This window comes from Neodiprion pinetum, chromosome 3 (genome assembly GCF_021155775.2).
Source record: "Neodiprion pinetum isolate iyNeoPine1 chromosome 3, iyNeoPine1.2, whole genome shotgun sequence".
In the NCBI taxonomy this organism is placed as follows: domain Eukaryota; kingdom Metazoa; phylum Arthropoda; class Insecta; order Hymenoptera; family Diprionidae; genus Neodiprion; species Neodiprion pinetum.
In genome coordinates, this window is record NC_060234.1 from 28,328,526 (window position 1) to 28,351,384 (window position 22,859).

Sequence of the window (22,859 nt, forward strand, 5' to 3'; positions counted from 1 at the left end):
AAAAAAGAAAAAAAAAAATTAAGGGAGAAAAGAAAATTCACGAGCAAATAACAAAACAGTTTTACTAAAAGCTATAACGTGTCGGCGAAACTTTTACACGATTAGGTAAACGAAAATGTTCGATACGCGATAATGAACGTTTTGGAAAAAAAAAAATAAAAAATAACTTACGATCCGAGCATTTAGGGCCGAATGAGCAATGCCATGGATGACCATAATCCTGTGGCTAACGTAACCGTTTATCGGGAGTATGTGTATAATTTAGTACCATAGTATTAACCGCGTATATATAATCGTGGAACGCCGCGTGCGTGACAGTCGTGGCTAATGAAAACGTGCAGGGTATCGATCATATACCATTACATCTGGCTAGATAAGCGTAATTGATAACTCGACGCGATAGCTAATTTTCTTATTCTTTTTTTTTTTTTTTTTTAGTTGTGATTTAAAACATTGCCTGTGGAATAAAGGGGGCAATAAAATTTTGCACTCCCCTATTTTATAGAATTTGTAATGACAAGAAATTCGAGAAATTTATCATAGCACGAACTGTGAGTTGAATATTAATAGGCGAATATGCGAACGGTAATATGCCAAGTATTTCCGTCCGGTCTGCGGGTTATAAAATAGAGAAATATTTCGATTAGCTAGAGCTGACACCACGCGTGTTTGATGCAATTTGACGAGCTGCAGGTGTCGGCCTCATTCACTTAAGAACGTATAACCAGCAGCATCGAGAGTCCCACTCATCCGCCAGGTTCGCGGGGCTGACGTAGCACCTTTGAAAGCTTCCAGCTTGTTGGTCAAACAAGCCAAGAGCTTCTCGCCAGACACTTGATCACTTTGTGGAGTTGCTCGCAGCGTCGGATGTCGGAATGCGGTCGTCTGCCGCGGCTGCGGGAGTTAATTCAAAATCGTCGCCTACGTAGGTGCTTGCAGGCGAGGCAATTAGCCGATTAAATATCATCCAAGATTCATACCGAGACGATTCGCGAAAACGGAAATGATATATTTTACGTGATCTCTCTAGTCGGTATTCTTTGTAAAACAAAAAAAAATAAATAAGAAAGGAAACATCACTCTGAACAATCGACGCAAGATTTTTCTGGTAGAGATGCGTTAATTGATACTTTTGAACGTGCTCTTAAGAAAGTTCTCGATCTACAGAAATTCATAATTTTTAATAATTTTCGTAACGAGACAGTTTTATATTCAGTAGAATTTTTCTAATTATATTTGTAAGCTACATAGATCTTTTTCAGAAATACAAATATAAAAAGTAATAGAATTGTAATCCAGAGCTTAGATATCGATGATTCACTTCGAACCGTTTCAAAATGGTTGGAAATACAGTGGATCTGTTCAATTTCGTCCTATATACGATGGCTCACTTTATTTTGAAGATGATTCTCTATAAGTTCACTGAAACGTTTTTTCTCGCCATGTTTGTACATTATTGATTCGATATTCATTCTGATCAATAAACGACAATATCGAATCGACAACAACATTGAGCCATTTAGTATAAAACGGTTTTCTGAACAACGAGGACTCGTATAATGAAATCGAACGAACCTGCTGGCTTCTCATCATTTTAAAACAACTTGAAACGAGTCATTGATATGATCTAAGCCAGGAATGGCCAACCGATCGATCGTGGCTATTAGGCCAGGTCCACAAAACAAAAAAAAAAAAAAAAAAAACACATACAAGACTCTGTCAAAAAATATTTTAAATATTTAATTCTGTGGTAAAGATTTCAGATTGATAGATCGCACAGAGTTTGGACAGTGAACAGTAGAACTCGGGTTTAATTAAGTAGAGTATTCCTGACGTAGAGGAATACAAAAATATGATTCAACATTGCATAAAAAGTCAAATTACTACATGCGGAAATAGGTGTGCAATATGAATTCAGCAAATTGACAAATAGAATTAAAGTCGAAGACACAGGTTCTAAGCTTTTCTTCATCGTCCCAGTATTTCCGTTTTTCCGTATGTTTTGAACAGACCTCCGTAGTATGCGAATGTAATAATTTTATAAACACTCGATGTACGACAATCGCGTAACAAAATGAATAAAAAAAGTGTCGATTTTCGCCAGCCAACCTCTTCAAAGCGATCTCCTTATTTTTACCCTAACCACAGTCCACGTTGTTAAAAAAAGGTCTCGCTGCGACTTGAAGTTTGGTATAAAAAATTTCATTCGCTTTTTTCCCCTCGTAAAATGATAAAAAATTACAGTGCCAGGGTGTGCAAGCAGCGTCCCCTTTGTCTGCGGTACTCGGGGTTGTCGCCTCGTTCAACTACCCCACAGCTACGCGTGCTGCAGGCTACACTCTAGTTGTTATCGACGATCATAACGTACAGCGTGGCAACACATGGTAGATTTCGTCATTGAATACGTGCAACGCTATGCGCGGTTTCATGATTTATGACGAAAGATTGAAAAAGGTGGTACTGCAGGATTTATTACCCATGTATGTACAGTCAGCATCGTTTTGCAGAAAAAAAAAAAAAAAACACATCACTGATCTTGCCTCGGATCCTGTTTACACTGAAATGATGCGTGCGTTGTTTGCAGATTTTTTTATAACAACGACTCTGTATAGAAATATGTCAAAAACTTGAGGACGGTCTTCGAGATTACTACTGAATTAAATTTAAATCGAATTTTAAAACATTTGTATAAGTAATACTTCTCGGATTATATTTAAAATCTGACAAACCTTCGCTAAGACGGCTATCGAAACTTGGGGAGGAGAATTAAAAAAGGCTGTAAGTGCCTGCTACTAAAAATTTTTAAAAACACTTATAGCCTTTATTAATTCTCCTCTTCAAATTTCCGTGTGTCAAAAACCTTAAGCATCGCGGTATAGGGTATTTAAACAAGGCATAAGTGCGTAAACAGTTTTACAGTGTTACCACGCGATATTACGATGAAGTATTTATCATGCAATATCCGGCAAATTGCGCGCGAGTAATCGCAATGCCGAATTCATCGTTGACGATCACTTCGTTAAATAGCGTCAAAAACACGTTACACGCAGGTTACATACGTAGGTGCACGTAAACGAAACGAGTGATGAGTCGAGGAATAATTATAAAGAATCATTGTTAACGTTCTACGAGCGGAGGTGGGTTATACCCTGCAGGGCTCAAAAACGTCCAATAATGTCGGAATTCGTGATATATGAAGCCGTAGGTATACCCAATATGAAACGCGCGGGCAGATCACGGGAGTAGATGGGTGTAGCGTTTCAATTGCTCCGGCGGATGGAAGAAGTGGAAAACGCCAGTGGTCAGGACATCTGTAGGGGAGGCACGAAGCGCAATATTCCCTCGAAAAAAACATACCCCTGCCTCCGTCATGGCCAAAACCATCAAACCTTTTGCCCGGATTCACCTCGCTCCGTGCATATATGTACAGATATAGGTATGTATTATACAGGCACGTGGACATTCTTTCATCTCGGATATTTTCTTACGGATATCTCTCTGAGAATAATGTGACGTTGACTCTGTGACCAGCTGAGGAATGTTTATTTAAAACCTATTAGACTGCGCAACTCATTGAAGTCTTGCTTTGGTCATTCAATATTGCATATATTTAATTTAGGGTGGCCCTTAATATTAGATGTTACATTGATTTCCAGATCATTTTCGTACAAGTTTCACCTTTTTTCACATTAAATATTTTCCTTAAACCATTCGTTGTTTCTGCTTCTTAAATTCAAATCAAATAATCTCTCATTTTATCTAATTAAAATAAATTATTTTATACGTATTTATTAGCGATTAATAACGCATCAAAAATTCAGCTGTTTACCTTTACATTGCTCTAATGTCCGTATCACCTTATGAAATTCAGATAAAGGTGCGGGATGCGGTAAAATTACTTTTAGATTATTTCAAGTTGCCATACAATGTTATTGGGACACGGGTTAATATTAAAATTAAAAGCGGATTTCACTTTTAAAAATCATTTTTTATTAATCCGAATCAATTTAAGGGGTGAGAGAAAAAAAATTTTTCTTTACCAATATTACGGGCCACTCTAATATTTATATATAGTTTCATGTTTCAGCAACATCAATCGGTGGAAGATGTGAACGTGAATTTGCTTTGAACTAAGCAACACAACTGCAACCCATCAGAGTGGGTTACATTACGTAAGTAATAGTTAGCTTTTCTTTCTTCCTAGATGTGCAAAAATTTTCAGACTCACCGTAGGTGCGCGATGTGACTATCGGACGAAGTTTGGCCAGCAGTAATCGATTGACGCGTATTATTCCTTTGGGGGTCAACAGCTGGTATCGTTCGCATATTTTATTAAGGGTTTTTTTTCTGTGGGGCTTTTATGATGATACAGTATTCTGTTCCCCCAATAATTACCAATATTTCATTTTCGTTATACTCATTCAATTTGACAAATTAATCCGCAGAGACGCGTCCGTGTTCGAGTGTGTATATATCCGCACGTTACAAAAGTTTGACAAATAATTTTTTTCATTATTGGAAATACGCCAAGAACTAGGGAGTGTCGTTATACGTATGAATAACTGAAATGTTGAAATGAAACGTTTGACTAGCTTGTGCCTCTTTCCACATTCAAATAAATTAAATTAAACATATGTAAATAAATGGATATAAAATTCACGTCGGAGGTTGATTGCCGCTAACTGAAGTAGAATTTATTTTTCCTCATCTTTTTTACTTTGTCGACTAACTTATAAATTCACCGTCGCGCCAACATCAACTTATCAGGACAGTTACAAAAAATATAGTACGTACGACCATAATTAAAAAGAATAAATTTTCTGGACACAGCTGAAGAATTTATTTTTATTCTCTACCCATGACAACTTTTCTTGACTGTGGAAAAAACCAAAATAGTCAAGGACTGTAGAGTAACCATATCTAGAAGTTCTTCCCGTGCATAATAACCCTCGTATTGTAGATGCATGTAGTTTAACCCAAACGGCTGTGTGAAAATTTTCTTAATCTCGGACCAATTTCATCTCAGACTTCATTGTAGTCCAATCTTTAATTTCAGCTTATTTGAATCCCAATAAAATCTTGAACTACAATGTAAACCAAGGGAAAACATTTTTGCAGTGTTAAACCAGTTCCAAGCCTGTCGACCAGTCGACGTAAATTTTCTCCTTCGTAGGAAACGAGATTGATCGTAAATATCATGTGCTATACAACGAAGTATCTATCCTGCCCAGTGACAGTTACCTCAATTAGAAATGTCCAAACAAGAGGTTGACGGAAATCTAATTTCAACCCATACCTACACATGTGTACCTCTCTTGAGCGAGGTACTAATTTCGAAGTAGGTCGGTTCGATCACTCAGCTTATCAAGCTAGGTTTTTTTTTTTCTCCGAACAGCGCCCCTCGAGTTGCGAAAAAGGAACCGATGAATCTAAGCGCTACTCTTGTCATCTGTTCGGCCTCCATTGGCTCCGTCTATCAGTGAACATCGTGGCGCCAAAAGGGCCGGTAAACTAAGAGGACAAAAACATTCCCAGCCTTCACATATACCTGTCAGCTTAATTACGAGCCACGGTCGAGTGTGAAATTGTCAATTATTTCGCGAGGAGCGGGAAGGGACGAGGCGACGCGAAGCTCAACCTGATTACCACGGTGACACATGCGCGAGACATAAATACGACGTGTCAATTCTGGCACTAGGTCGTTAGTTAGGGTGCCGTAGTTTGATTTGAAGAGAGAAAAGAGAGAGCTAATCTCAAGCCCTCCGTTCCTCTTGACACTGCGAAATTTTTCACAGATTGAAAAAAGAATATGTATAATGAAATGAGTAAACAGGTTTAAGAATGTCAAAATCATCACTAACTGTGCTATTGTAACTGAAATTTATGGTATCTCCGAAATTTTAAGGGGAAAAAAACTGTCATGATTTTCGAGAAATCTAGGAGTCTGAAATTATTTAAGTTTTTTTTTTCCATAATTTACGCGAGGGGAATGTCTGCTGTTTCGTGAAACTTAATTAGAAGGGAGCTTGTACGATGGTGAACAAGTCACTCGTGAACCGGAAACAAACTAGAACTTAGAGCTGTAAGTAACAAGACTAGCGGTAGTAATTAAATGGAGAGTCTCGTGTGTACACTAGGAAGTCATCTGATACCAAGCGTGATGCGTTTCAGTATCTAGAATGCGATTTCGTGTTAGAGTTTCAAATCTTGAAAGTTCAAGATTTGATTTTCCCAAGCAAATTGACTCTTCGTCTCGTCATGACGACAATGACTGTACCAATATACCAACCGACGGGAGATTTCATTCACCTTGACAACTCCTGATCACTTTAAACAGTCCATTTATCAGTTCAACTACATCAAGTAGGTGCGAAGTTCGTTGATTGGAAATTCCGTCCAATATTATTCGCCAATCACCCATATCTGCGATACTCGATACGTGTCCCACGTTCGTCTTTACCGAATTTACAATGCTGATGATATACCGAGAGGAAACGGTGGAATTTACTAGATTGGCCGTCTGATTGCGCATGAATGAATTTTATCATTATTTCACGCAGGCTGACCACCTCAAGCTTCTGTCGTCAAACATAACTTATGGAGGTTACGAAGGCAATGCGCATTTTTTGGGTTAAACAAATCCTAAATAGTTCATGTGAAGATTCGGAAAAGCTTGTCGAGCCTTTATTGTTCACGGATTGTTGGTAGCAACATAACTTTGATTCGCCACTTGACGCGCAAGAGTTTGACTTGTCATGTCTCGTTTCGAGTAAGTTGGCTGTCCTGCCTTGCGGACGAAAATATTACGGCCATACGATCTCGCCGACTAATGGAGTTCGATTATTTTGTGCACACGCAGTTGGTCACTCAAGCCTGCTAAGTTTCACCTTATTTTCTCATTGTAATAACCGTATAACGAGACAAGTAGAAAAAATCATCACCATCGGCGCATTTTGAATATAAGAAATACCAATCGGTGGTCACTCATGGATGTGAAACCTTGATACAATATACCAAGGAAACACTGATTACGAGGCGTTTGTATAATACGAATAAAGCATGCTGTACGGTGCATGGCTTTCTGTAACGTCAAAATGACGTCTGCAAGGCAAAAGGTTAGGCGTCAGACCCTACAAGACGGAGAAAAGCGGTCTGCGGAGAGAATCTTTGAATCGCAACTGACATGTAATTTCCGCGTCTCCTAATTCCGGAGTTTGTGCCGGGAGCAAGAGACCGAGAGAGAGGGAGAGAAGTCAGGAAACCACCGTTTCAAATGCCAGCCTGATCTCGGAGTTGAGCGCTTTGCCCTATACCCGTACCTTACACCCGTTACACCTTCGAGTTCGATAATCCTGGCCCGTACGAGAACAAATGGGGTATTTTACGGGCTCAGGTGAGCCCAGGTAAGTGGTGCAGAAGGGATAGAAATCTGTGGGGATTCCCCGACGCGACTTCGATGCCTCACAATTAGATGAACGTGTTACGGGCGTGCAGCCGGGGGCCCAGCTTTTGAATTCGGATCGGCAGACGTGAATTTTTCATACCCGCAAAGGGTTGATCAAATTTATTCACACCGTCGCTAAGAGGGAAAAATCGACTGTATCGTGGATCGTAAGGTAGATGGTTGGCCAAATGTCCATAACTTTTTAATGAATTTTGATACGAGATTGGCGTGGGTTGAGTATTTGTTGAATTATCATATTCCTCAGTTGTGAAGATCTCTTTGAAAAAACAAAAATAAAAATAAATGAAATTGTACGGAAAAGCTTATAAATATCGATGCTTCATTTCACATGTTTTCAAAATTGTTACGAATCTGGTAGATTCGCTCAATTTCACCGTACAATGATTCGTTTTATTCGGACAACTATTTTCTACAGATTCGCTGAAAAATATTTCGTTTATCGCGTTGACATCGTTGAATATTCAAATTTAGAACGTTGCATTAGTATTTATTCCGACGAACAAATGTCGACATTGGATTCACTGCCGCAGAAAACCAAAATACGTTTGAGTGAATTTGTAGAAAATGGTCTTCTGAACAAGATGAGCCACCGTAGAGTAAAATCGAACACATCTGTTAAATTTTCAATCATTTTGCTGCGATTTTAAACGAAGCATCCACATTTAAGCCTCTGTCCGGTTTATATCATTAATATTTCCTACTTCTGTATTTTCGAAGTAATCTTTGCACCCAACAAATATTATAATAATTTGATGAATACTCGATGCACGATTATCCGGTAATGAATTTATGAAATAGCGTACAATTTTTTACCAACCGACCTCCTTAAGTTATGGATGTTTACTGAAAATACTTTTCACACCATTGTACGAAACTTTGCGTTCCACGATATCCAACAGACACCTTACATTCGAGGCATTTTATCGAGCTTTGAATGTGACGTTATGCTAATACTGAACCCCTCCCAGGACGGGGGTCACGGCAAAGTGCTTTTTACAGTGACGAAGTTATCGAGAGTCTCCGGGATCGCTCATCTCCAGTCTGGCGTAATCTGACTAATTTGTGCATCGTCAGGATGCATTTTCTAGTGTAAAACCCGACCTACTTCACCAGTTCTTGACACAAGTGTAACCGTGTACATCGTTCTATGCGCACATGAAACATGCGAACTTGATTACTTATGGGGCGTTCCACGCCCATGACCTAAGCTATTTCTCGTTTGATTCTTCTGTTAGTATTGTGTAGAACGTTACAAATAAAGGTGATTTTTTCATGATTTAGAGGTTTAATAAACCAGCTTTATAGTAACCGCACGAATAGTGAAATCACTATTAGTCATAATCGATTTTGATAGAATTTACGCTGGAGTTTTATTACTTTTCTGACAATCTTCTTCAGTCCATTCAACTGTAAGAATTGATTGTATAAGTTTCATCGAAATCGATTGTGACTAACAATGACTTCGCAAGTCACGCAGTAACGCGATTGCCCATTTTCTGAGACGTAAATTTTTTAAATCATATTCTTCTGTAGCAGCCTAAAATATACTGACAGATGAAGAGAATTGAAGTAAGTGAGGGTCAGCCGGCTCAAAATGACCTGGACTGTCCATAATTATAGGCTGATTAATGCGCGTGAATATAATATACGTGAATACGTAAACATCGTATGACTAGAAAACATATTTATGTCGCTGGTGCTGTGAGTAGAGCTTTCACGCGTGTTAACATCCATGATATTTACTGTTTCAACAGAAAAAACGAAGCAATAAAAATCACAATCAATCCCCGTCTATCCGAACCCCGGCCGACCGAATTGCTGGCGAACGGTTAGCGAACAACGATACAGTAATTCTGAAGGGGAATCAGGATCAGTATATAAGCCATACATACGTGTATGCGGACATGATACGTCCGTGAGGTAATGCGAAGGCTTATGGTGATGGTGGGCAACAACTGCATGGCACGAGTGTATCGGCGACCAGCTGGAACCCATCGAAACTCGAATTTGGTTATTGTTGTTCGTCGCGGTCGGGGCGCAGCAGCGTTGCCATTAACTTTCCTCTGCATCCGGGCGGCTTACAACCAGAGGTGCAGACGTCACGAGTGGGGGTGAAAACCTAGAAAGAACGTAAAATAAAAGCGTCACAATCTAGAATTTTCAAAGTCATGCATTTCACAATACCCAAAGAGTCGAAATGTATGCGCGAACAACGTCAAAATGAATAAGGATATAGTAGTTCGAAACACACGCTCGCAAAAAGAAAATTTTTATTTGCTTTAGTCACTTGTAAATAAATTCTAGTCAAACATCAGTACCCTTGACACAACGGTTTGAATACTGTTGCAATGACTAGAAAGTGTTACGCGAGTAACTATTAAGTATGATTATAGTTGTCAATAGGGTATTTTCTGGTCACTAAAACTTTCAATCCGCTTCTTCAGTTTACTAATTTTCTATTGGTTGTGATAAAAAATGATGATAGTTGAGTACCGCGTAGTAAATATACCTAGAAATTTTTCTCGGCATATTTCTCTCTATGTTTCGATTTTCGACATTCTTAAATTCAGTAAGACAGACTTGAGCGTATTTGAAATCTCGATATCCTCCCACTTCCATATTCTCATACATCTTTCGACACTTTTTCCACTCGCACCCAACGCCCAGCACGGACACAGCATACGTGTACGGACTAGACCAGAGATGATCATCTGCACTAGGGTTTTGCGAAACACGAAATGCGCCGAGATAGCGCAGATTAATGGCGCATTTCATTACCGGATAAAGTGGTGCCTGCGCCCTCGCCTCACCCCAGTTCCGCTTCCAACCAGCAACACCGGTGGCTCTCGCTCCCGCGATAATAATATGATATTATCTACCTTTATTCTACCGAGGCGTGCCCGGCTATGCAGAATTGTGTGCGTACTAGCAACACTGCAGCGCACGGTAGAGAGCGAGTCCTAAAATGGTCTGTCGCCACCCTCTGACCATTACAAACCTTCAGCCAATCAGAGTCATGACTCGGAACAATGACGAAGTGGCTGGATATAGGTTAAAAATAAAGGGTATGAAATCGATCTGCCTCTGAGCTTTCGATCCTGACCCAAATCATTGAATGGTATCGATACCGAGGGTGTTGGATGTCACTGGTTACGACCGTGTTATAATATGAACAGAACTGCTTGATTTGTCCTAGAAAATATTGATGGAAATCTTGCTAAAGACGAAATAAATTTTTGTCTACGAATACTGTCTCACGTTCGATTGTCTAATTTTGAACTACGCGATATCAGGATACCATTAACGGGGAGTCAATGATCAAATGAAACTTGACTCCCTAATGGAATCAACGAAGTAGATTACACTCTAGATCTCCAGAAAGAAAAACAATTCTGCAAGCTGGTAAAGCGGGGTTTAGAATCGTCTGAAATGTCTTACTCGCCGTTCTAGGATAAACAAGTCAGCGATGTTTACCGTCTGAGGGATTCATTCCGTAATTACAGGGTTGCTGCAATGTTTTCTAACAACGTAACCATAGAACGTGCAGTCAAATAAATTGATACCTGCTAATATCTAAGACGAGATAAGCTTACCACGGTGAGTAGTAATTACCGATATTTTGTTGGAAATCGAAACGCAACGCAAACGAAAGTTGACAAAATTACCTATTGTTTTGAGAATTTTTAATCACAGCCCAATGTTGACTGGAATAATTCCGAATGAAACTGTTACATTGCCCTGACGAAATCACAATTTATCCCAAGCGAATGAGATAAAAAATTCCTCAAGCGCTACTAATAGTGTGCCCATTATCCATCAGAAACAACATCTTACTAATACAAATTCGTTTTTAAAATATTTCCATAGAATACGAAACACTATTTTTAATCAATTCAAAAGTATTATAGGTAAGGTACCGGAATAATAACTTCACTGATCATCGGTATACCACAATAAATCATCCCTCACATGTTTAGCAAAGTGGAGCGTTTGTTAAAATTAATACCTCAAACTGTTGTTTATACTTCTAGGGCTGGAATAATAAGCATTCTCTAGAAAAGATTTCGGCATGTGAAACCGTGCTCGAATCCGCTCAATAACAATCAAAGCGGTTAAGTTACTGATTTCCCAAATGAGTTTTATCAGGATTCTTCTGATTTTAAGCAATTTGTCTTTGCTTAATTGTATCCTGTAATTGGTGAATGGTGAAAAGTTGCGTGTGATCCGATTTTTACGTTCGAAATCTAACAGGAATATTTATTGCATTTTTACCGTTAAAGTCCTTGCTAACGAGTAAGACGCCCCGGTGATTTTGAAATGACAAATTCACGCTGAAAGATTATCCAGGTAAAATTAGCTAGTAATTGAGAAGCGTGCCTTTGAGTCAGGCTATCGAACGAAGCTCCATGGAAACCGTGTTCAAAGCTTCAAGTCCTTCCAACAATTCCAACAAATTTCTAACTCATTCGTCATCGCTCTTGTAGTTCAAACGCGTACCACGTATATTAACCCTCTTCCAATCAGTAACCACCCCAAAAGGCAAAGCTGACACGCGATACCTTCGCTAAGATTCTCCGTACCCTGATTGACGGCTCAACCTCGACGCAAACTGTCTCGTATATGTTATTGGTATGTCAAAAGGTTCGCGAGTGCATTGCAGCTATGCTGAATTGAAAAAGACTGTGCAGTTACGTGTCGTTTCAATGCATACTGATCGTACGTTCCATGCTTGTATCGGTATAAAAATCGTATCTTGAATTACCTGCTTTGTATTCACGTTGAGTTTACCCGCGTGACACGTTGATGTACCCATCGTAAAAAAAAATCGATGATAGATCATCAAAAAAAAAATCCAGACCATTGCAGTGAGACATCGCTCGCAACGAATGCCGGTAAAAATACATTACAGTTCGTCAATTCAGTCTAGTCGCACCTTTCGCGGGAGTTATTGGGTTTCAATTTGAAATTGCTGCATTTGCTGTAATATTCGCTAACAAATCGAATATTTTTTTATGCCAATTCATTACCGACATGACGTCACCTTGCGACTAAACCGAATAGTCCGAATAGACTGTACCTTAATTTACCGCGATCGAAGAAAAATTACAAAATTAATGAAGAGAATGAAGCAAATAGATGACCCAAAGGTGAAGTAACGTCGGTGAATATACGATATGTACTGAATATATCGTCTACCCGATATCCAAAAAAATATCTATCTTAAATTAAACAAAACCTATCGCTTGTAAAAAATGTATACCCTGATTTTTTCTTCTCTCCACGTGCATTACGTACCTTCCAGCGTATAGAAGGAGCAACTAAATCACGGTAATAATGTATAATAATAACGAATCGAGGAGGTAAGCCTTACGTTATGGGCCAACGAAGCAATTTATATAAGAAACCGATTTCTGGAGCTCCTTCAGGAGTCCCACACGAGCAGCTCGGATCCGACCTCTACGCAGTTGCCATTCGGATACAAGTTCGCCGCTACCACGGTGCGACAGATTCTCAACTGAAACAGCGAGTCGTTTGTTCTCCGTCCCACCTACACACCCGTGAGCAAGATGTATAAACGGGCCCCTACATACACCCGGTATTGAAAGCTGCCGGTTATCTACCGCCTCCTTCGATTTTTCGCTCTTTTGGGATAATCGCTCGAATCAATTCAGAGATTCTCTATACGCATCCCAAGCCGAAATTCAGAGGAAGGGGGGTTACATCCATTTTATTCGTAAAGAAATATCGGTTGAATTAAAATCAGTTATATAGTCGGAGGCCAGACCTTAGTCGGTCCAATAATTTAAACTGATCTTTCTTTATTGCCTTCGTTCCATCCTCCCTAGAAGTGTTTTGGAAGACTTTTTTCTCCTCGGTATTCGCAATATACTGCACAGCGTGCGACACGTGGTCGGTTATAACTCCGCTGACGTTGTACGGACACGTATTGGCCGCAACCTTCGACTCAAAAACGATCGAGCTTTAATAGTAATAAATACGGAATATGCTCGCACTGATAAACCGGTATAATAACGGTATAAATTCATTACTCGGCCGCTTTAAACTATCCCGTGGCAACTAGACCGTCAAAATCGATTTATTTTACCGTCACCAAGCTATATTCCAGCTCGTACGAATCTTATGGTTAAATTGAGTATGCTGCATGTAAATCTAGAGGCAATATTCCTCATAGTCAATTTCCTTCGCTCAGGACTCTGTCGAGTACAGCGTTAAATCTGGCACTGGAAATAGATCCGGTATATGTATAACTGATATCGAGACGAGCGAGCGAGATGGGTCGTCTTAATTAATTCTCTCCCGTAGCGTCGCTCAACACCTACCACAGAGCTACCGCAATCATTGCTGCACGTTTTAGCGCACCGGAATTCATTCGCGAGATATCTTTCTCTGCCATCATTTCGTCGCAAAAAAAACTTGCGTGAATAATTACGATATTTATCTGCGATCAAGTTAGAAGCGAAAAGAGAATACACAGCGTTTAGTACGATATCGTCCTTGCAGCTTTCTCAGGCTCTGCTTTACTGCCAAATCGATAAACTTGTTTCCTCGTAAATTCGAAATGAAAAACTAATTCCTGATAAACGGTATTGGCGACGAAACTGCAGATGTAACTTACGAGAGTCGATATATTCCAAAGAATGGTGTTAAAATTGACCAGAATCGGCCGGTGCGTATTACTGAAGAAAACTTTCCGTGGTCGATTCGAAAATCCAAGATCAAGTAGTACTCGATAGATGACGGAGTGATACTAAACATAGTTTGCATCCCACCGTATTAATTCCACACCGAAATTTTTCTTGGAGTGCAAAAATTGCAACCCCTGCGCTACCGGTATCAGAAGGCGAATAAGTGGAAGGAACGTTGTAGGTAACGAGTCTGGAAGCGGCTGATACACGTTGTTACATTACGGTAATCACCTGTGAAATCGGTATAGACGGTGAAGGGCGAGCCGGAGTCGGGGACCTGCACAAATGGTCGAGCCGTGCGTCGAGGGAGCTTCGAGAAAGAGTATGGGGGAAGTGAGTGAGGGAGCTTGCCTAAATTCCATCTAAATTCAAAACAGGACTGAAATTGCCATCAGCAGGCCGCACGCGGCGTGGCGAGCTGACGGTGCAACCGACAATCCAGCAGACCAACGCAACGTCGCCTCGGACCAACGAGCGAAGCGTACCTCCATCCATGCCGCGGTACGGGGTCCGGGTCAAAGGTGAGCAACGCGTTCCGCATGCACCGCACAACTCGACGTTTCTCTAGTTTCGTATTTTCAACCCTCCACCCCGCCCCGCGTATACCCGACACCGTGCCTTTGTCGGCTGGCATCTATATGGGTACGATATACCGATAAACCTACGTACACTGGGACATGGATAATTTCCGGTGGTTGAGTTTGACTGACGTATATATGCAAGGTGTGTACATACGCGTGACTACGTACAGCGAGGGCAGAAATTCGAACACGTGTTACCTTGTGCAGTTCGAATTATTTTTCAAAATCGCGCGGCGATATTGACGGCGAATAGCTTCGAACCGTAAGCTTGATGTGTAGGAGTTACACTTTCAAATCTGTGGTCGATGCGACGATCGTTCAATGCGGCCAGATGAACTCGATCCAAAAATACTACGTGTGACTGTACCGGTCTGTTACATGTCTTATCTTCAACGATATGGCTTGTCAAAGGGGCGTTGAATGTACCTTCTTCGTCAAGAGATGCGATCGCGTGTCAGTCCTGGAATTGTTCGGAACCGTAAGAAACGGAGGGAAGAAAAACAGCAGATTTTGCTAAAGATAGCAGGAGAAAAGAGGGATACGTTACGATATTTGGTTAACATAGCCGTGTCAACTACATTTTTTACTATAATTAGTGTAGCAAATTGTACGATGCACACGGTGGTTTTCGCTGATGCTACAGTAAATTCGTCGTTTTACGAGGTAAAACTCTTTTTCTGCAGTTTCGAGAAAAAAAATGTGCTCTTTTATTCTTTCCGTCTGACCATACTTTTGTCAAACACGACAGTGTGAGTAGGAAGCTGCTCAACGAAACGCGAAACTCGAAGCTTTGGCAAAGTCAAGGAATCAGCAGTTACTACGTACGGTCTCAGAATAAAGCAACCGCGCCCGGGAACGGCGTGCCTAAAAATCCGCTCACCGTCGAGCTTCCATAAAGATGAGAAATCAAATCTCTGGTTAGGTACACCAGCTAGCCAATATACACGCATTTTACGCGCTTTCAGCTATAAACTTGAAATGGGTTATCGACGTTGGGGTCGAGATACTTTTACCTTGCAATTCTACCGGCCTCGACGCGTAAATCTTTATGCAAACGAGACTCTGTGCACGGAGAACGAAAGAAAAAATGTCTCGATCACGTAGTCGCACAACGAGCGTGAAATACGCTCGGGTAATAAAATAGCTGTACTCAAAGCTTTATTAGAAAATCTCAAAATGACAAAGGTAATGTCGTTGTATAATCAATCCCATTCATGCTGCTGCGCTTCGGTGTGGATATACCATTGAACGGAGCTACTTAATGTTTCACATGATGCATGGCTTTATGTTGGAAAACTAACATGCATGTGCAAAAGAAAGCCCTGCGATCAACGAGCACGAAGGATCTGAAATAAGTGGATTAAAGTGGTAATTTGCCGATGCAACGCCTGGTTGAAAATATAAATTCCCATTACGATATTACTGAGATCCATATAAAACGTGTGGAATACTGATTACGGCATGAATCCCTTATACGAAATAAATTGCAACCAGGACACGTTGTCGTACGTAGCGTATATTGTATACGCATCAGACATACAAGGGACGTGCTTAACTGTCTAACATGCGATCTCGATTGTCTCGTAGAACTAACGCGTAGAATCTGCGGTCTCAAATGAAGGGAAGCTGGGCCGTAGCGAGACAAGAGTATTAATTTGGAGTCTGTCTCTCTCTCTCTCTCTCTCTCTCTCTCTCTCTCTCTCTCTCTCTACGTTTCGTTACTGTCTGTGTTCCGACGTGATTTGAACTTGGCGACGAGAGAACGGATTCAGGTACGGAACGATAACGAAAAACGGATCAATTGTTAATCGTCCCGTAGACTTTGCAGTTACACTCGACGACGAGTACTTGACGAAGGCCTATCGAGTGTAGGGGAAAAATGTTGAGAAACCATTCCCGTTTGCGGGTTGGTGACCAGCGACGAACTGGACCAAAAAATAAAACGTGTCTTTCCTGCCAGTAGCTATTGGTTGATAATTAATGGCCACGTCTCGAGTGAAAAATGTGTTTCATTCGTCCGAAACAACCGGAAATCAATTACGCTGAATTCGAACACTCCGTATTCCCGAGCTGAGCTTACAATCGAAAGTAAGTGACGCGTTGAAGAGCTGCGGGTGCGAGCGCCCATCGCGTTTAAATTAAAAACGATTACGTTCGAAATTTAAGCACCGAAAGTCTGTACTGTTGGATACGATACGTATTTAATTGTCGTGCTATTACGTGAAATCATTTGAATGAAATCGGATAGTAAAAAATGATCGGTACAGGATAGGGTTAAGTACGCAATGCTTAATCTACGTCATTTGAAACGCAGTAAGAATTTGCTGTCTGGATTTTACGGACAACCAAATACCTGTCAACTTTCTTCACCCCCTGTTAAAATAATACCACCTTATGGTTTAAATCATCTATTTACATACTGATTTCGTGACACTATTTTACTGCTGCAATCTGTGGTTATATAGTGCCGAAAAATGAACGCGGTTATACGCTCTGATCAGTAAATTACCTCTCGTAACGAAATTTGCACGATCTTAATTTACTGCAACTATACACTTTAACCAAATAGTAACCTTCTTTACTCATCGTTGGTCATATATTTACAAATAATCTCATGGGATTTCATTCTAACAACAGTCAGCCAAGAGAGACTTTCATTTCTTACAAAATCGTACGCCGATGGTAAATGGCAAATTGGAATACGACAGAAAAATTTACGCTGCAGTTTCAAGGAGTGATTGCATGGCAACATTTATAATACGAGCGATAACATTTGCCTATGATTGCAATTAAGTACCCTTGAAATGTCACGTTACTACCTCAGAGTTTACGACAAATTCATAGAAATACAATTCTGATTGTGTTTTTACGGTGAATATTTTGAAATCGCAAAAATATGTATAATACTTGCAATCGTGTGTACCTGTATTGTTGGTTTCTGATAGTGATCTTCTACATTTTCAACTCGGATAATCTTTACAATTGAGTTCTCCGTTAGTGCTAACTTTAAGTAAGACACCTCTTGACGGACAGTTCCGTTGCCCAAGCTGACGCTTTAACACATCGTATATTACATCAAATTGAATTCTGCTAACACGTGAAACTGCGCAGAAAATTGTTATCTCGAAATAAAATTTAATACCGTTTTTATGAATACTAAAATGGATCTGCCGTTGTTGGTTCAGCGGCGAAATGCAATCCGTGTAAATATGTGAAAGTTGTAGCGAATAAGTGAACAAAAAAAAAAAACAAAAAAAGAAGAAGTCAAGTCCTTTCGATGCATAGAATTATCTTTGCACAAAAACACTAATTCAAAACAAACTGACGCATTTAATTTCCTAATGCACCTACAATCATAAATAAAATTTAATTGAACCATTTTTATGGTTTCTTTATGAGTTTCAAGGGATTCTTTCAATTACGAGACGAAGTTAGTTCTTGACGTTTAAAAATATACGAGGAAGCGTTGGTAGCATTATTGAATGCACATTTAAAGTGAAAAGCCATTCCGACAGAAGTATAATATATGTATGTAACTAACGAGTCACCGAAGAGACAAATCATGTCAATTGTTACAATTAATTACTATAATAGGATTGTAGGATTATAAAACGAGTTTCTTCTATCCTGCAAATTACACAAGTATAGGTACTTCATATATTACACTGTATGGCGGAAATGATCCTTTTTTGTCGACGTATAATCTTTCACCGGAGTGTATTTAATAAACTTTGAATATCATGAAACGAGGTGAACGACGACGGTCTTGAAACCTAGATCAGTCAACTGTCAGACAAAGTTTGAATACCTCAAAGTTTTCGCACTAAAATCTGAACAACCTCGGCATGTAAAGATTAACCTGGAAGTTAGCTTTATAAGGAAGGAAGTTTGCTCCAAAGTCTCTCGAAATTAAAATACTCGGATGTGAATCGCATCGCGTTTCCTACTTTTGAACGATCTTTTGTGCCACTTAACATCCTACCCCAGAAGAAAGACTCGTCTAGTTATATGTGCCGAAAATACTTAATAAACTTGAATTGGAATTCTCCCTCGTCCCAGGACTTCGTAACTTCATTACTTTGATGTTTTATGCATTACATGGCCCATATTGCATTAGTTTGGTACATGATTTAATTTGGGAATGTATACAAGGTCGCAGGAATGTCAGCCTCAACTTCTACCGCGAAATTAATTTGAAAAAAATTAATATAAAAATGTATATATGGATGCCTACGGTGAAGTTATTATACAAATCCAAGACCCGAGCATTACGCAAATTATGTCCATCGCTTTACTCATCCAAGTTATATATATATTTTTTATATTACAATATATATATATATATGTAATTCAGCGGTTAAATCAATACCCACAATTTTTGAATTCATACAACTTCGTCATAATGGTTATACGAGGCTCTAAAAACTTTAAAGAACGATCAACTTTAAATATCGTCATACAAATTACAGATTACAGATTTTAGTACATGAATTTATTACGCTCTGTACAAACTCTGGATAGCGTATTGACATAACAATCGCAAGACTGACTAACAAGAAGTCATCTCAAAAAAGTGAGAAGAGTTACTTTCATACCCAAAAAATAGTGACTCAAAAATAACTGATTAGAATTAATTATTGCACAGTAATTAAACGACTAGAGCTACCACAACGTTATACATCTCATCAGAAATAGCCCTATTTTCAATTATGACAAATGAGCAGTAACTCTGATTTCTGAATTTATTATCCTTTCTGGCGAAACGTTCAGATTCAGAAACAATGAACGCAGTATGATCACAGCTGATTTTCCGAAATCAATCTGAAGCTGATTTTCTTGCTTAAAATACTAGAATACTTGACAAACAAAATCTTCTCTATTGGGTACCACCTGGCAAAAAAAAATATGGAAACAAATTTTTCTACGTACGAAACTCAATTACGACCGAAGAGGTGACTAAAGTGACCGTTTTTTGAAAAAAGTGCCAAAAAGTGACTAATAGTGAGAAAAGTGACTGACTGGAAATGAAAATGTGCGCGAGCAATTATTTCACCTTCGATCAATTGCGGGTTGTTTGCTTTAGGTAAAAGTAAAAATTAAAATGTTCACCTAGTAACGATTCAAATGAAGACATCAAGAAACGTTTGGCAAAGGCGATAAATTTGGATGAGATGAACAGTATATATTATATTATATTATATTATATTATATATATATAATATTCATAATATATACATGTATCCGCGCACGATGTAAATTGTATTCAATTCTGTATTGACTTGGAAATTTGGAAGGCAGCGTCCCGTTAGCCGACAAGAAATAATGTTCCCATCTTTTTTGCATTTCTATAAGGTGCTTGCGATGATTATTCGCTTGACTCGAAAACGCTCCCCTCTCTCTTGGCTGCGCATAAAATATCAAGTCTTATTACAATAATCCTGGAGAAACTGTTTCCGGATGGCGTAGTAACGCGAGGGATTTCGAGGGTCCGTTATTATGAATTAATGATCATTCGCGTCGGTGTTGTGACAACAGACTTGACCGAATTTCCGGCGTTGTAAGAGCTAGACGCCGTATAATAAATCGAATGGTCCGCAATGAGACCTCAATTTGTCTTCGACTGATAAGGGAATGATTCCAGTTAGCAAAAGCCGTCCGCCTCGTTCGCAGCATTAAATCTCGGTCTCCGTCGAAACACTGATTAATCTACATAACACGCGTATTCCTGAGTCTCCTCTAATTAGCGGTCTGCGTAACGAGGTTTACCGGCCTCGTCCCAAGTTTAATAACGCCCAGCCAGTGCAGGACTATTCGAAATTAATTATCGAAATAAACGTTATATTGGATCATGTTGTGGTTTACTCACCCGCGACCCTCTCCTACAGGAACACCGTGGCGTGCCTATAATATTATATATTTACACACAGGCGATTTAACAAAAAAAAAAAAAACACGAACCACAGGCTGACGACACTGGGATTGCAGATTAAAACCGAATAATTAATTGGTGATTTTTCCAGGGTGGCTACTAGCTTCCAAAACTTTTTCTAAGCTTTTCATACCCCGAATTGTATTATTTGAATTACCGTTTGTAATTAAAATGAAAATAAGGATTTTAAAAAAATTAGTCGAACCTGACAAATCATGTTTTATTTATATAGAGCCTGCACTTATAGCTGAGTTTTTCATTCAAAACTGGATCATGCATGGACTGCAGATAGGTATGCCAAGTGTTTATTACAGGTGTGCGGGGATTTAGAGTTTCAAATTTCAATTTCGTGACAAATTTGACAAAATTCAATGGCTTTTCCATGATTTTGTTAAGGCCAAATAAAAATCCCTAACTATTTCAGGTTTTCCAGACTTCCAGGTAGAGCGGCAATACTGACTTTTCATTCTTGCTACCGTGAAACAAACCGGCACATATTGAACAACCGACAACCTGATTTCCTATTGCTAAATGATATTGTCATAACGCTTCGATTTGAGGAATAACTTTGAATTAGTATGCTTTTGTCTATTACATAATGCTAACACATTGTCCCGATAGGTATAAATTGTTCGGGCTTGATCCGCAATCTGATGCCTAAACCGTTGTGTCAGTATCCGATAATCAAACGACGAAGGGTTGATTTTGTAATTAAAACTTTGACCATAATTAATTCGCATTTCAATCTTTGAATATCTTGAAAATCTACCGCAATAACGTTTTGAGCAACGTTCTTTGAAAGCCGAGAAACTGAAAATCAAAAATTATTTCAACGAGATGATTATTTGACAATAATTGGCAAGCCCTTCAATTATACAATGTATTTTTTAAGACAAAAAATTGGAGAAGCAAAACATCCACCAAGAGCTGATTACTGGACAGATTTGAATTTCAACACTTGAGAATACGGGGAGGATAAAAAAGAAACCATTTTCATACAATCGATCTACTTTTCACAGGTAATTTGACTAACTTGCAGACCGTTATACTAATGGAAGTGCGGCATGTTGTTAAATCTAAAATTCAAGTGTCGTAAACCTGGTTAGCTCAACGCAAAATGGTCAGTAGATGTATAGGTACAACAAAAACAGTAGTAAAAAATGATGAGCCTTCGGCTGAGAATCGATTCAAACGACTGTTTCAAAACTAATTAAACCCCAAGGATTGCCAAAAAATGTATATAAAACATCATTTGTTCGTTTTTGCATAAAATACAATTCTTACCGGGTTTACGAACTAATAAATCAACAAATATATCCCTTCAGAGATGTTGACTTTGATGCTTTGACTTGCTATGATGATTTGAGAATACCTCAAAATGAACTGAAAAATTGCTAAGACATTATTGCACATACCCATTGATACTCAGATAAAGCTTTGAGTAAATGAAATCCTTTAACGGTAAAAAAATCTCCGTTTGAAAATTCAAAAACACAGCGTTTTCCGATTTCGCAATTTACAATATTTTCCCATAAAATATGCAGTTGCTTCTTTCCACAGTGGCAACAGTATTGGAAATACAAAATGAACTGAATATTCCCTGATTTCGAAAATCCATTTTCCCGAAGCTCTATGCCTGTTCTTCACTGTGTAAGTATTCCTTCGTTCATCATAGCAAAAATGTCTTGCGATACTTGCGAAAAACTCTCTAAAAGTCAAAAAGATGCAATACGCGAAACGAAGTGTGAGACTGACTTTCATCTGTAAAGAATTATGAATGAATTTGTTGAAATTCATAAACGTTTCGTTCGATCGCGAACTTTTGTATTAGACATAATCAAACATTTATTAATTGAAAGAGATGCGCTTTTCGTAATGAAAGCACGCCGGTCGATTCATAAATTGAACGTTTTATATACCGCAGCGTCGTTGCTTGTCTGGTTCTTCCTCTCGGCATGATCGGATTCACCGAATCATGGAATTTATACGCACATACATACGTATGTACATATATATAAATATACATACATAGCGTTAACAATACCATGCCAACTTTGCTGTTAGCAGACGCCCATTCGCGATCCCCGTAAAGCCCCAAGTTCCGTACGCCTCCATTCGGAAGCATGAAGCAGCACTCAAAGTTCTGGGTAAAATTGACGACGTCGAGATTAATCGAA

At 39.2% G+C, this 22,859-nt stretch overlaps 1 protein-coding gene across 3 annotated transcripts in view; it reads right to left on the bottom strand.

The window, feature by feature from the left end:
• The window catches only part of brm (ATP-dependent helicase brm), a 133,007-nt gene that overhangs the window by 81,005 nt on the left and 29,143 nt on the right, over nucleotides 1-22,859 (bottom strand). For 2 of the 3 annotated variants that reach the window (XM_046616979.2, XM_046616980.2), the window contains exon 21: nucleotides 9,358-9,584. In XM_046616979.2, coding sequence (XP_046472935.1) covers nucleotides 9,565-9,584 — 20 coding nt within the window. In that variant the 3' untranslated portion in view covers nucleotides 9,358-9,564. Of the gene's footprint in view, nucleotides 1-5,378; nucleotides 5,512-9,357; nucleotides 9,585-22,859 lie in introns of those variants that run through there. The other variant, XM_046616978.2, reaches the window with a different exon arrangement.